Here is a 14,099-nt window from a genome sequence, read left to right as displayed (position 1 = left end):
AAAATATTAGAGGAATCCACAGGCAGCAAAATCTCAGACATATATCAAAGCAATTTCTTTACTTATACAGCTCCTTGGGCAATGGGAACTAAAGAGAAAATAAACAAATGGGACTACATCAAAATAAAAAGCTTTTGCACTGCAAAAGAAATCATCAACAAAACAAGAAAGCCCACTTAATGGGAAAACATAGTATTTGCCAATGTTATCACTGATGAGGATTTAATCTCCAACATTTACAGGGAATTCATACAATTTAACAAAAGGAAGACAAACAACCCAATAAAAAAAATGGGAAAGGGACCTAAATAGATACTTTTTGAAAGAGGGCATTAGCAAGGCCAAGAGACATATGAAAACATGCTCAAAGTCACTAACCATTGGAGAGATGCAAATCAATACAACAATGAGGTAAGATCTCACACCTGTCAGAATGGCTATCATCAACAAATCAACAAAGACAAATGCTAGAGAGGATGTGGAGAAAACTTCCTCCTGCATTGCTGGAGGAAATGCAGACTGATGCAGCCACTATGGAGAACGGTATGGTGTTTCCTCAAAAAACTAAAAATGGAACTCCCTTTTGACCAAATGATCCCACTTCTAGGAATATATCCCAAGAAAGTAGAAACACTAATCACCCCTATGGTCATATTGGCATATTTTACCATAGCTAAGACTTGGAAACAGCCTAAGTGCCCATCAGCAGATGAGTGGATTAAAAAACAGTGGTATATCTACACAATAGAATACTATGCTGTGGTAAAAAAAAAAAAATAATAATAAAATAAGGAAATCTTACCATTTGCAATAGCATGGATAGAACTGGAGAGCATTATGCTAAGCGAAATAAGCCAGTTAGAGAAAGATAAATATCACGTGATCTCACTCATTTATGGAATATAATGAACAACCTAAATGGGTGAACAAAAAACAGATTTAGAGACAGAGAAGCATTGATCAGACCATCAAACCTCAGAGGAAAGTTAAGGGAGTGTGTGGGTAAAGGGGAAAGACTTGTATGCATGTATGCAATCAATAGACACAGACACCAGGAGATGTCTGGATAGTAAAGTAGGTATACATAGTAAAGCATAGATATCATAATCATACTGTCACGGAGAGAGATGGAAAACGTGGCTTTCAACTCTTTCTTTAAGTATAATTCTTTTTTGGGAAAATAAAAAGCCTAGTTAAACCCAATTCTTCATCTTCTCAAATCATTAATCTAAGCAGCTGACTACATTTATAAATATAATAGAAAAAAGTACATATTCACAAAACACTACTCTCTCTAAATTTATGAGCAAAGTAACAGATACCATATGGTTTTTAAACCTGTTGGAAATTCTATTATATTCTCTTAGATTTTTCTCCCTCTTTCCTTGTTTATTATTTTATAACCTTTTTGTTTTATTGTCCTCAAATCCCCATAATCATCTTCTTTGCCACCTTCAACTGATGCTTTATTTCTTATATCATTATGAAAATTCTACAGGCCTAGTGCATGAAATTTGTGCAAGGAGTTGGGGGGTCCCTCAACCCAGTCTGCACCCTCTCCAATCTGGGACCCCTCAGGGGATATCTGACTGCCTCTCACAATCCAGAACTTCTGGCTCCTAACCACTTGCCTGCCTGCTTGCCTAATTGTCCCTAACCCCTTTGTCTGCCTGCCTGATAGCCCCTAACTGCCTCTGACCTGCCTGATAGCCCCTAACTGCTCCCCTTGCTGGCCTAATCACCCCTAACCGCCTCTGCCTCATCCCACACCTGGGACCCAGGCTTCCTTTCCTGTAGCAGGCTGCAAGTACCCAGGAACCTGGCTGGCTTTTCCTGGGCCAGCTGCAGTCACAGAGGACCATGGGTGCGCAGCTTTTCCTGGGCCACAACCAACGTTCTTAGGACCATGGAGTGGGCAGGTTGTCCTTCTCCCAGGCCAAAGCAGCAGGCACTGGCATCCAGGACTGTGGGACAAGCAGCTTGTCCTTTCCCGGGCCTCAGGCACAGGTGCATCCACTGACACATGGGACTGCAGAGCGGGTGGCGGGGCCCTCTCCCAGGCCGCAGGCACAGGTGCTGGCGCAGGCATAGCCACTAGTGTCTGGGACCAGGGGTTGGTGGCTTGTCCCTCTCCAGGGACACAGACTGGTTCATCCCCATTCCCCTCTTGTGAGCTCATTTTTGCCTGGCTGGTCCCCATATCTCTCTCAGGAGCTCATTTGTGCCTGGCTGGTCCCCATTCCTCTCTCCCCAGTGTCCAGTGTCCAGACACAGAAGATAAGACTGGAGGACTTGATGACCATTTGCATATTAGCTCTTTATTATATAAGATAACAAACCATATGGGAACAACATATTTTTATATCATAAGATATAACCATCTGCCTGCACCTGAAAGTGCTTATTTTCCTTTCCTTCTGAATCCTAGCTTTCATCTAACTCAAAATATGCCCCTTATTCACTGGATCAAGTTCTCTCTAGTCAATCCAAAGGATCTGCTTTGGCAATTTCTTTTTTTCTTGCCCTGTATATTTCCCGCTCTCTGCTTCATTATTCCCATTCACAGGTCTCCCTCCTGACCACTACACATGTGTCTTTATCTGCACTACATATGCCTACATATATCTGGTGTCTTCTAGAGAAACACTCATCCAATGAGCTTCCTATTCTTGCTATCTCACTTCTCAGCTTCTCTACATACTCTTACCAAAGTTAACCATGGCCTTAATCTTTCAAAATTCAATGATTATTTTCCAAACCTCATCTTATTTGATCTCAGCAACATTTTATTCAGCCTGTCATTTTATCCTCCGTGGGAAACATTTGTACTTAGCTTCTGTGTATCTACATTGTGTTGGTTCTCTTCTCTATCACTGGTGACTATATATTCACCTCCTTTGCTTGTTCTTCCTCCACCTCCTGACTGTTGAAAGTTGAAGTACTACAGCATTCTCTCCTCAGCTCTCTGCTTCCCAGTGTGCACTTATTCTAGGGTTTATCTGAACTATAGAGTACCTTGCCTCATCTCTTTATTAATCCTAGCTAAGAAAGACAAAAAATGCAAATTGACCATAATTACACAACAAAGATGATGGTGCCCACAGCCAATAAGGAGGGAATATGCAAAGTGACAATGACAAGGAAAGGCAGCTCCAGGCTGGAGTGAAGTCAGAAAGGCGGCTCCAAGGAAGTTGACTTCTCCTCTTATATCAAAGAGGAGAAATTATATATATATATAAAAAAAAAAGTTCCTCACTTTGTAAGTTACAGAAATATCACATTCAGCATTTGAAAATAGTTACAGAGCAAATAAACATGATAAGTGAAGGTGTCAGTGAGGGGTAATGACTGATACAATATTTAAACAGCTTCAAGATGGAAGACAAATCATTTCTCATTTTTCCCTGTCACTATTGAATATTGTGCTTAATAACCATTACTGAAATATTCCTATAGCCATAGAAAATACAAAATAGAATATTAAACAAAAATATTTCTTTTATAATTTGCACCTAAAGAAAAATGATATAACATTAAAATGTACAAAAACAAGATAAGACTATGTATTTGAAAGTTAAATGTAGTTCCTATATATTGTAAATGGAAAAATTTGACCAAAATTATGCAACAAAGCACCAAGTCAGATAATAAAGTTGTGTTTGCTAGAGGATGGTCAGAGTGTAAAATAACATTGTTGTAGATCTAATAGGTATTATATTTAGAGACTAAATGAAATTATGTTCTATTATTTGAATAAATAAATAGAATAAAGATAAAGTTTATATATTTTAGAATATTATAATATTTTATGAAATATAATAAAAGATTGTGCATAAAACCAAAGCCTTATAAAGGTATACTTTAAAAAATAAAGCAAATGTGAATGAGCACATTACATTGACTGATATATTTTAAAGCATATTGGCAGCCTAGTTTTTAAGCCTACATTCTACAAGCCTCATCTTAAAAAAAAAGTTCTGGTAAAAGAACCAATTTTAAAATAATGAAATATGAATGTCTACCCAAATTATACCAAAAAAAAAAAAAGAGAACACAATGTCAGATCTCATTCAAAGAGCACACATATAGCCATAAAAACCATATTTCCCAAGTTGTTATTGTTTGTGATGCACATTTAAGTGCACAGAACATTTGCTTTTATGAGTTTTATTCTCAACATAGTAAATGGCAAAAGAGTTTTTGTTCAATTGACTTTCTCATAAAAGGTTTAATTCCTCATTTGGCACCGGTTACATTTTGACTTTCCTATTCCAGCTTATATCTGCATCCCAACTAACTAAATTCTGCTGTGGATGACAAACTGGCCTGTGTCAGAGAGAGGGAATTATACCTGTTATAAGTGATGTGGGATTTTAGCAATTAGAGAGCCTTTGGAAGTAGAGGTGGGATAGGAAATGTCATTAAAGTAAAACTATCACCATAAGTAACAGCTAGGCATCCTATAAAAATAGAAAGTCTTAAGCTATGTTAAGCATCAGTATAAACTATTTAATGTCAATAAACAAATAATATAATATTATAATCCTATTATAGCTGGTTTCTTTGCAATCAGATAAATGTCAATATAACTAAATTAGAAAAATGTTATGTTCGCAGAGGTATTATGTTTTCTCTATAGTTCCACAAATATTTAAACATAAAGATAATTCTTAGTGAATTCATGTCTATATTTTATAATCAGTAATAGTAAATGCTGAGCACAGTACAGGAACATTTAAATATATTACACAAATATAGTAAGAGGATATATAGACATAACTATCAATATATATACAAGTATAAATCTAGATATAAACACACACATATATTTATTTGATCTATATTCTAATCTCAAATTTAAAACAATGAATCAATATATATGATTTTATAAATAGAATATATTTAAATATTTAAAATATAAGTACCAAACAGAAGCATAATAAATTCAATATAAGAAACAAATAAAACATTAAAATTCAAACAAACAAACAATAAATAAATAAATAATGCAAATTCTACTTTCTTTAAAATTGTTTTAAGTATCTGCTAATATTTTTCCAGCTCAATTGTTTTTATTAAATACCGTAATTTTGAGATAATTGTTGAGTTACATGCTGTTGTAGATAATAATACAGAGAGAGTGTATGTACATTCTGCCCAGTTTCTACCATGGTTAACTTTTTACAAAACTATAGGATTGAGCAAAAGTGGGTCAACAGTTGTATGTATGCAAAATAATACAATAATTAAAAATAATAATACAAAAATAAACTGATTTGTGTATTTACAACTTTAAACATACTTTTGCCTATCCTTGTATAATATAATACATCATAAGCAGGATACCAACTATGATACTATCTATTGCACAGATTTCTTGTTTTACTTGTATCCATTTATTTATGTTCTACTCAATTTGACCATGTGTGTTTGCCCTCCATAGCCAAAAGATACAGAATAGTAAAGATCTGCAAACATTTTTAAAAATTAATTTTAAGGCACTTGTGATTTTTTAAAAACAGAAGTTAATAAACTTATCTGAAAAGATCCAAATAAAACACTTTTTAGGCTTTGCTGCCCATATTCTTGCTTTGCAACTACTTAAATGTTCTTTTATAGTGCAAAATCCCCCCAAAATAGTTCCTACACAAAAGGCTGTGGCTTATTCCAATAAAACTTGATTTGCTTCTTCCTTTGTACCACTATTAGAAACTACAGCTTAAATGCCACAGAAAATATTATTCATGGTCACAAGAATTCATTTTAGCCATCACAACAATGCCAGGCCTTCAGTTATACAGAATCTTCTTTTATGTCCAAAACTTGGCCAATTGTACACACAAAGGCAGGCAATTTATTGTTTCTTCCATATTACTTAAGTTCTGCTGAAAGTAAGCCCTTTTATGACTGATATGTTAGGCAAAACATCGAAACAAATAAAACAACAAACAACAGATGACAAATTCTGTGACTTGGAAAATGTGCTAACTAACCCCCCAAAATAAAATAAATTTTATTTATAATGAGAACGTATTTTGAAGCAATTGTAAATCTTCTAACTATGCTTAGTATACATGTGAAGGACCAAAGTTCTTGAAACTGCTGTCTATAAAATCATAAGGAAGGCAATATTTTCTGCTATATCCAGTTCATGTTCCTCCATGCTGATTTACATATGAGTTGCATTATGCCTAAGCATCCAGAAATAAAGCAGAACATTAAATACGCCAGGTTTTTTCCCCACATGATACTTAATACCATATATTTCCATATAATCAGTTCTTTAGTGTAAGCTGGACAAAACCTCAGCTGGAGAATATGACTCTAAAGTAACTTAATAACATATATTTACATAGTTTTATGATACTATTCATCAGTGGAATAGAAAAATTCTCACTGTATCATCTCAGGTCCAAATTACAGAAAAAATACTCTTTTATGAGCTTTAAAGCAGAATGTTAATGGAATCAATTTTAGTTATTTGTAAAACAGATTTGATAGAAGAGGGGAATAAATTGAACTTAAAACCAAAGTACCTGCTCTTATTTCTGTCAAAGAAGAAGAAAATTTAATATCATAAAATTCTCAGAACATATAGTAAAGGTGCACACAGGTCATACTGGTAAGGAGACTATTCTAATATTTTTTCCTTCATTTATATCAGAGGGTTGTTAGTAGCCACAATCACTATATAGCACTTCATTGGTGTCATTTAAAAGCTATGTATAATTTTTCTCATCACCTGGGAAATAATACTTTATGTGTCCTACCAAGATTAAAAAAGGACAAATTTCAATAGTCATTTTACCATAATTGGTGAACAAAGAAAGTGTAGTAATATATTTGAAACATGAATGTAAACTAAAATTAAAACATCCAACAAGTTTGTAAGTGTAAATATAGTTCAGGGATAGATAGTCTGGAAACTGGGCCATGGAACCAAAGATTCATAATCAGATTGATCACTGGCCTATTCAAATAACAAAGCTTATATATCCTATACAATAAAAGGGTAATATGCAAATTGACCCTAAATGTGGAATGACCAGGACCAATGGTCACCATGATATGCACTGACCACCCCAGGGCAGACACTCAATGCAGGAGCTATCCCCTGGTGGTCAGTGTAGTCTCACCCGGGGAGCTCTGCTCAGCAACAATCCAGGCTGAAGGCGGCAAGCGCAATGGTGTTGTCAGGAGCCTCTCCCACCTCCTTGGCAGCACTAAGGATGTCTGACTGCAGATTAGGGGAGCAGGCCTAAGCTGGCAGGTGGACATCTTCTGAGGGCTCCTGAGCTGCCATAGGGATGTCTGACTGCAAGCTTAGGCCCAGCCCCCCAGGTAGCGGGCCTAAGCTGATAGATGAATATCCTCTGAGGGGTCCCAGACTGCAAGAGGATGCAGGGTGGGCAGAGGAAACCTCCCCACACCCACCGAGTGAACAAATTTTCGTGCACTGGTCCTCTAGTATTTAAATAATGCATTAATGTTTTAAATAAATAATATATTTAAGACTTTAGAATTTTAGTCTGCCTTATGACTATTAACAAACAAATAATTTCTCCAGTACAAAAACAATAAATCAAATAAGTTTGTAAGTAAACAACTCATTTAAAAATGTTCAATGATTTATTCCTATAGCATGTTAAAATAGCTGTCATATTATTATACTAATTTAGCAGTACCCACCATGAAAATAATTACCAATACTTTAAAATTTTAAATTATGGCCATCTCAGATTTACTAAGTTTAGCATGAGTTTTTCACAATTATTTCAGTAGACATCTATTGGTTCAATACCATTTGAATTATGTAGTACAAATGAAAGCATGCTTTTTAATTAGGGGGAAATGAGATGTTATCACGGCGTGACTTGGCATTCACTATTCCCTCAGTTCCACTCCAGGTGCTTCTCACCGGCTGGGTTTGGCCTGTTGACTGAATTGGCCAGCCACCCTGTGTCTGTAAGATAACTGCATGATTGGGAAGCCATATGGTGCAATGCTATAAGCTATATTAAAATTTGAGTCATATTTTGGCCAGCTTTGTTGTCATAACTGAGATTCAGAATTGTATCCTTGTACATTTCTATTCATTTGCTGCTTACTGGTGTAACCAAGCTCACGTCTTTTTTCTTTCCCTTTTCAGACATTTGCTGATATAAAATTGTGTTAGTTTAAACTTAAAGGCACTAGTTGAGAGAAGAGAAAAACAAAACAGAGGGGGGTGACAATTTAGGTTCACCCTGCATTTACCTTTGAAGAAGCAGTCTTCACTGTGAACAATGGTGATCTTTTGTTTCTTCAGGCAAGCAGCTCTGTGCACTTCACAGTGGTTTGCATAGAATTCGCCATCAGATCCACACACAGGTTTGTAGTGCCGTTTGCAAAGGTTCATGCAGGCACATTCTGCTTGCCCTGTCTCTCTGCTGAATACACAGTGTCTTCCCAAACCACAGTATTTATTTTCGCAAGATACCAAATGGCCTTCCTGAATATGGAATCCTGAGGATCAAAAATAGAAAATCATGTTGATTCATATGCCCAAATAATATATCCCTGTCAGAGTTTCAAATGAAAAAGAAATTGTCTAAGAGAAATACAGTCTAATCAGGGTTCGGCTGTTGCACTCAGTGGAGAAGGGGCACAGAACTGGCAGATGAGCCCCTCAACATTCTTCCCTTCTCTCCTGCTCCCCTTGAGCTTTCTTCTCTCCCCTCTATGAGAAGTATGGTCCTTAGAACAGGTTTCCAAAGGTAAAGCCCGAGTTCAAGGCTTGGCTCTACCATTTATTTGCTTTACATCCTTGGAAAAAACTAATTATCTGGGCCTAACGGTCCATCTGTAAAAAGGGGATAATAGTGTAGACCATCTCCTAGAGTTGTACAAAATACTACGTATAGTAAGCCACAGAAAGCACATCCTTAGCACACAGTAAATATTTAATAAATGTCAACTTTTACATTAGCAGATTTCTGGATAGGGGAAATAAAGTATATGCATATAAAGCAGGAAATAGGAGATAGGAATGAAAAATAGTGCCTTGAAAAAGTTCTTGGTAGATTCTGACAGCTGATTATTTCTTGTTTTGACCTTTGCCACCAATCACTTAAACAATTCATGACTGAATTAATAAATCATGGATAATTCAAAATGTTTTTTACTTAGTCACTCTAATAATCTCCACTGGCATAAGAAAAGTATAGATGGATCCAGCAATCTTACACTAAAATCAAACTTTAATACCCATGCTTTTATAGCTGGAACTGGATTTTCTCCTTTGAGATATTAGAAAATTTTAATGGTCATTAAATTATATACATATATACTTTATGTCCCCTGTGCTTTTGTATTGGCTATTTTCCCTTTCACCCCTGGATGGTATCAGTTTCCAAGTTTTAAAGCTCACCCAGTGCCCCCTACCCTTCTTCTTCCTTTATCTTGCAGCATGCTGTCCTCTGTGTGTTTAACATAAACAATCTGGCAGCTTGGAGCTGTCTCTGCCCCATTTATATATATAAAGATATACACCTGCATATATGCATATGCACACAGACATAATATGTATATACACATGCATACATGCACAAATGTATGTGTATATTTAATATCAATGACACCTATGTATTGCAAAAAGGAGAGAAAATATTTGAGAAGTTATAAACTTAAATTACATTAGTCATCATAAATACTTAGAGTATGTTTTCAGCTTGTTAAATAAACAATATGAATAAATTATGTAAAATAATCCAAGTATTTAATATGATACAAATATTGATATATGAAAAATAATATGAAGCAAATTTTTCTTCATATTATTGCTTTTTAATGTTCATTCAATGTAAAAAAAGAAAGTCTAAAATTATGTCAATCATAACTATAATGTAATGACCAATTTCAATTTGGAAAATCTTTTTCCTCATCCTTATACCATATATGTATGCCTCTGGTTGATATAATGTTTATAGTGTTCAAATTCCATAACTCAGGAATTTGACTCACATAAATGTATTTTGTATAATTTTATATCTTATATTTTCTTTATTTATTAATTTACTAATGAAATTTTTCTTGCTATCAAATAAAGAGTTTAAGATTTATCAAGAAACAATTTATTTTTATTACCAATGAGTTTAATGTTTTTAAGATAATCTGGTCATTATATATTTTAGTCACAAATAAGGTGGCTACTTAAACAGTACAATTAATTTCCTTTTTGGTGAGGAATGGTCTGTTGTAAAATGAAGTCATTTTTGGTATATCTAGATTGAGTATCTTTCCCAGTTCAGAGACTTATAGTATTAGAATATTGGCTATTTTATAGAAGTTAATGAACTATTTATACTAGCTATAAGCTGTGAGTTACATGTAGCTGGAATAATTAAAGAAATTTTAATTGATTCATATGTAATCTAAAAGAAAATGTGTGTTATGTAAATGAAATAACTAGACATATCCTTTCTGACAGTAATTATCCATGAGTAATGCTGAACAAAAGTTTCAGATGAGATCAAATAAATTTAATCTTATCAACACATCAAAATTATTTTGTGTACAATCAGTCAGATATTACATTAAGTGAATTTTAATCATGAACTTATATCCTGCTATCTGATAGTTGATAAAATCATATTTGTTCCCATAAATGTACTATATATTTAACAAGTACTTCATTTTATAATTTTTATACCTTCAGAGATTCACAGAAATTCCTCAAACAGATTTAAGACAAACAATTAAGAAGTGCAAATTGGTAGTGAGAAAATAGTCACGGAGATATAAAGCATAGGGAATATAGTAAATCATAATGTGATAACTATACAGAGTGCCAGGTGGGTCCTAGAAATTTCAAGGGGAATACTATAAAGTATACGACTATCTAACTACTAAATTGTACTCCTGAAACCAATACAAAAAATATTGAAAGTAAACTGTAATTTTAAAAAATCACCTTTAATTCATCTAAAAATAAATTAAAAATGAAATAAAAAAACCAAAACTGTAACATTAAAAGATGACAGAGATCATGTCATAAAGTAAAATAATTCTATGTAATTCTACAGATAGTACAGTTAAGACCTCACAGACAATGTCACAGTTGAGGTGATGTTTGAGAAATGGAGTTCAGTATGAAACAAACTGATGCTGAATTTAAAACAGTAACAACAAAGAAAGGGAAGAACCAGATTTTGATGAGTCAACTACCTCTAATGATTATAGTGGTAATACACATACTTGATATAGAATGCCAAGTTATTTTAGGTGTTATATCATAAAAATATATAGTAGTAAAGTAAAAATGTAAGTACTGTTTAAAAGAACAACAGATTTCTGGTCAAAGATTAGCAGATTACAGTCTGCTTTTACACTTCCTATTTGTCTGATCTCAACTGAGTCTGATATTCAAATAGTAAAGAATCAACTAATAAATCACCCATATTTACTTTCATCCAAACAATCATTTCATTTAAGAATACTTGTACTTTTTAGGTTAAGAGATTAAGCAAAGAAACAAACAAAATTCATAAACATGGACAACAGGATAGTGATTATCAAAGGGAAAAGGAGGTGGGAGGAGGTAGAAGAGGGCAAAGTGGGGATAAATGGTGATGGAAGGACACTTGACTTGAGTTAGTAAACACGCAATACATTATACAGATAATGTGTTACAAAATTGTACACCTAAAACCTATACAATTTTATTAATCAATATAACCTAAATAAATTCAATAAATGAATATATATAAAAGCCTAAGCCACCAGCTGATGGGCCAGTAGCTATGATGCACAATGACCTCCAGGGAGCAGATGCTCAATACAGGAGCAGAAACCACAGTCTTGAAAACATGGAACAGACTAATGAATTTCAGAGGGAAGTGAGAAAGTGGGAGGGCAGAAAGAAATTAACCAAAGATCTTATATGCATACTAGAGGCCTGGTGCATGGATTCATGCACCAGTGAGGTTCCTTTGACTGGCCTGTGAAAATCAGGCCAAAACCAGCTCTCTGACATCCCCCTAAAGGTCCCAGATTCTGAGAGGGCACAGGCTAGCTAGGGGTGTCGAACTCAATCAGAGAAGGGGCAAAAATCTAAAATCCAGCCTAAATCGCGGGCCGAATGGTTTACTGAACAGTCATAAACTGTCATTGTGATGGAAACGCAGCGGAGTGCAGTGATGACAGTGCGGTGTGGGCCACATTGCAAGGCCTGGCGGGATGGATTTGGCCCGCGGGCCTTGTGTTTGACACATGTGGGCTAGACCAAGGGACCCCATCAGTGCATGGATCCGTGAACCAGGCCTCTAGTAAATAATAAAATAATTGTTTTTCAAAGCATAGTTTTCTAATAAAAGCTAATGTCTGAGAAATATATTTAGTAATATATCTAGAATGCCTAATAATTAAAGTTCATCTACATTAAACAACCACATACTCATAATTCTCTATTTAAAATACTGTATTTATATATTCTATAAGTAATCCCAGCTATACTACATGTAACATTATTTTTAACCTAGATTTTTTAATTACTCTTTTTTCCTAAGGTTTTGTCATCTTTTATTTTTGTGTCAGGTTAATATCTACAAAAGTGAACTTTCTAATCAGAGTATTTTATTTGTATTCCAATTGTCACTACAAGTGTGATTATAGATAATTAGTTCAAATAACAAAGCTTCTGTTTCCTCATCTAACTAGTACACAAAGAAATTCCACATTGCTCAGTGGTATGGCTCAGGGATTGAATTTTGATTTATGAACTAGGAGGTCACAATTTAGCTCTTGGTCAGGGCACATGCCCAGATTGCATGCTCCATCCCTATTGTGGAGTGTACAGGAGGCATCTGCTCCATAATTCTGTCTCATCATTGATGCTTCTTTTTCTTCTTCTCTCTTCTTCTCTAAAATCAATAAAAATATATTTTTGAAAAACACTAATAAAAAGGGAACTCTACATGTATTATTTAGAAGAGGAAATAAAATGCAGTAATAAAAATACTCATGGTATCATATGGTGGTTGAGAGGAGAATGGGAGATGATGCAATGAAAATGACTGGAATAGAGTATGTGTTTAACAAATATAGTTACTATTATTAAGAATTATCATTTACTATAAATTTGAAATGTTAAATATATTGACTTAAAAGCATTGGAATAAATAAAAAACAGCTTTTGATACCTCTAGTTTTTATTACACCTACTGGAACGTATTTACAGAAGTATTAAAATGTGTGTTTCCAAATAATACACATAATTTTTTCAAAAGTATCAACTACATATATATATATATATATATATATATATATATATATAGAGAGAGAGAGAGAGAGAGAGAGAGAGAGAGAGAGAGAGAGAGAGAGAAAGGTTCCATTTATATTATTACATTTTTATTTAGAAATAAGTATAATATTTTGGTAACATTTTGGTATGCACATATGGAAAAGTGTGAAATTCTACAGTAACTCTAAAACACGAATACCTGTTACACACTGCAAACTCTAACAAAACACATTCAGTCCTCAAAGACTTCATGACAACTGGCAGTTCAAGTTAATACATTACTGCCTGCAGAAGACTGAGCACAGTATGATCCTATCATGACCTTTGCTGATTGGGCTATGCATTGCCTGTTGCTATTTTGTATCTGTCAAAACAAGGCTGCCTTCCTAAAAGTTCCCCAGTGTGCCATGACTGAAAGACAATTTGCATGCTACAACATCTGTAGCTCAGTGAATTTGGAATCTTCTTCACCATCTTATTTCAGACAATCCATTAGACTTCAGCAAGAACCTGCATGTTATGCTGCCATCAGATTTATAATTTTAAAAAGGCATTTAAAAAGGTCGGGTATTCAGTTTAATTTCACCCATCCAAATTATATTTTATGTTTAATGAAAATAAATGTTTGCCAGTGAAGATGATTTTTAATGCATCATTTCAAAAAGTTAGTTAATTGGAGATCACTAACTAACATGGCAACAGTTACTTCTTTATTATTATTCTCAAATACAGGATTATGATTTAATTATGACAACAGAACTGGTACTTGTGGTTACACATTTAGCTAGTAAAAATACTTTCCTCACCCGTGTGATTTATT

General features: G+C 34.3%; 1 protein-coding gene across 4 annotated transcripts in view; it reads right to left on the bottom strand.

Annotated features, from left to right (window-relative positions):
• FSTL5 (follistatin like 5) overlaps positions 1 to 14,099 on the bottom strand; it is a 527,078-nt gene that overhangs the window by 337,451 nt on the left and 175,528 nt on the right. For all 4 annotated transcript variants that reach the window (XM_036423990.2, XM_036423991.2, XM_036423988.2 and 1 more), the window contains exon 4: positions 8,257 to 8,505. In XM_036423990.2, the coding sequence (XP_036279883.1) occupies positions 8,257 to 8,505 (249 nt within the window). The remainder of the gene's footprint in view (positions 1 to 8,256; positions 8,506 to 14,099) is intronic.

This window comes from Pipistrellus kuhlii, unplaced genomic scaffold (assembly GCF_014108245.1).
Source record: "Pipistrellus kuhlii isolate mPipKuh1 unplaced genomic scaffold, mPipKuh1.p scaffold_m20_p_8, whole genome shotgun sequence".
Classification (NCBI taxonomy): Eukaryota; Metazoa; Chordata; class Mammalia; order Chiroptera; family Vespertilionidae; genus Pipistrellus; species Pipistrellus kuhlii.
This window is presented reverse-complemented; position numbering and strand designations above follow the sequence as displayed.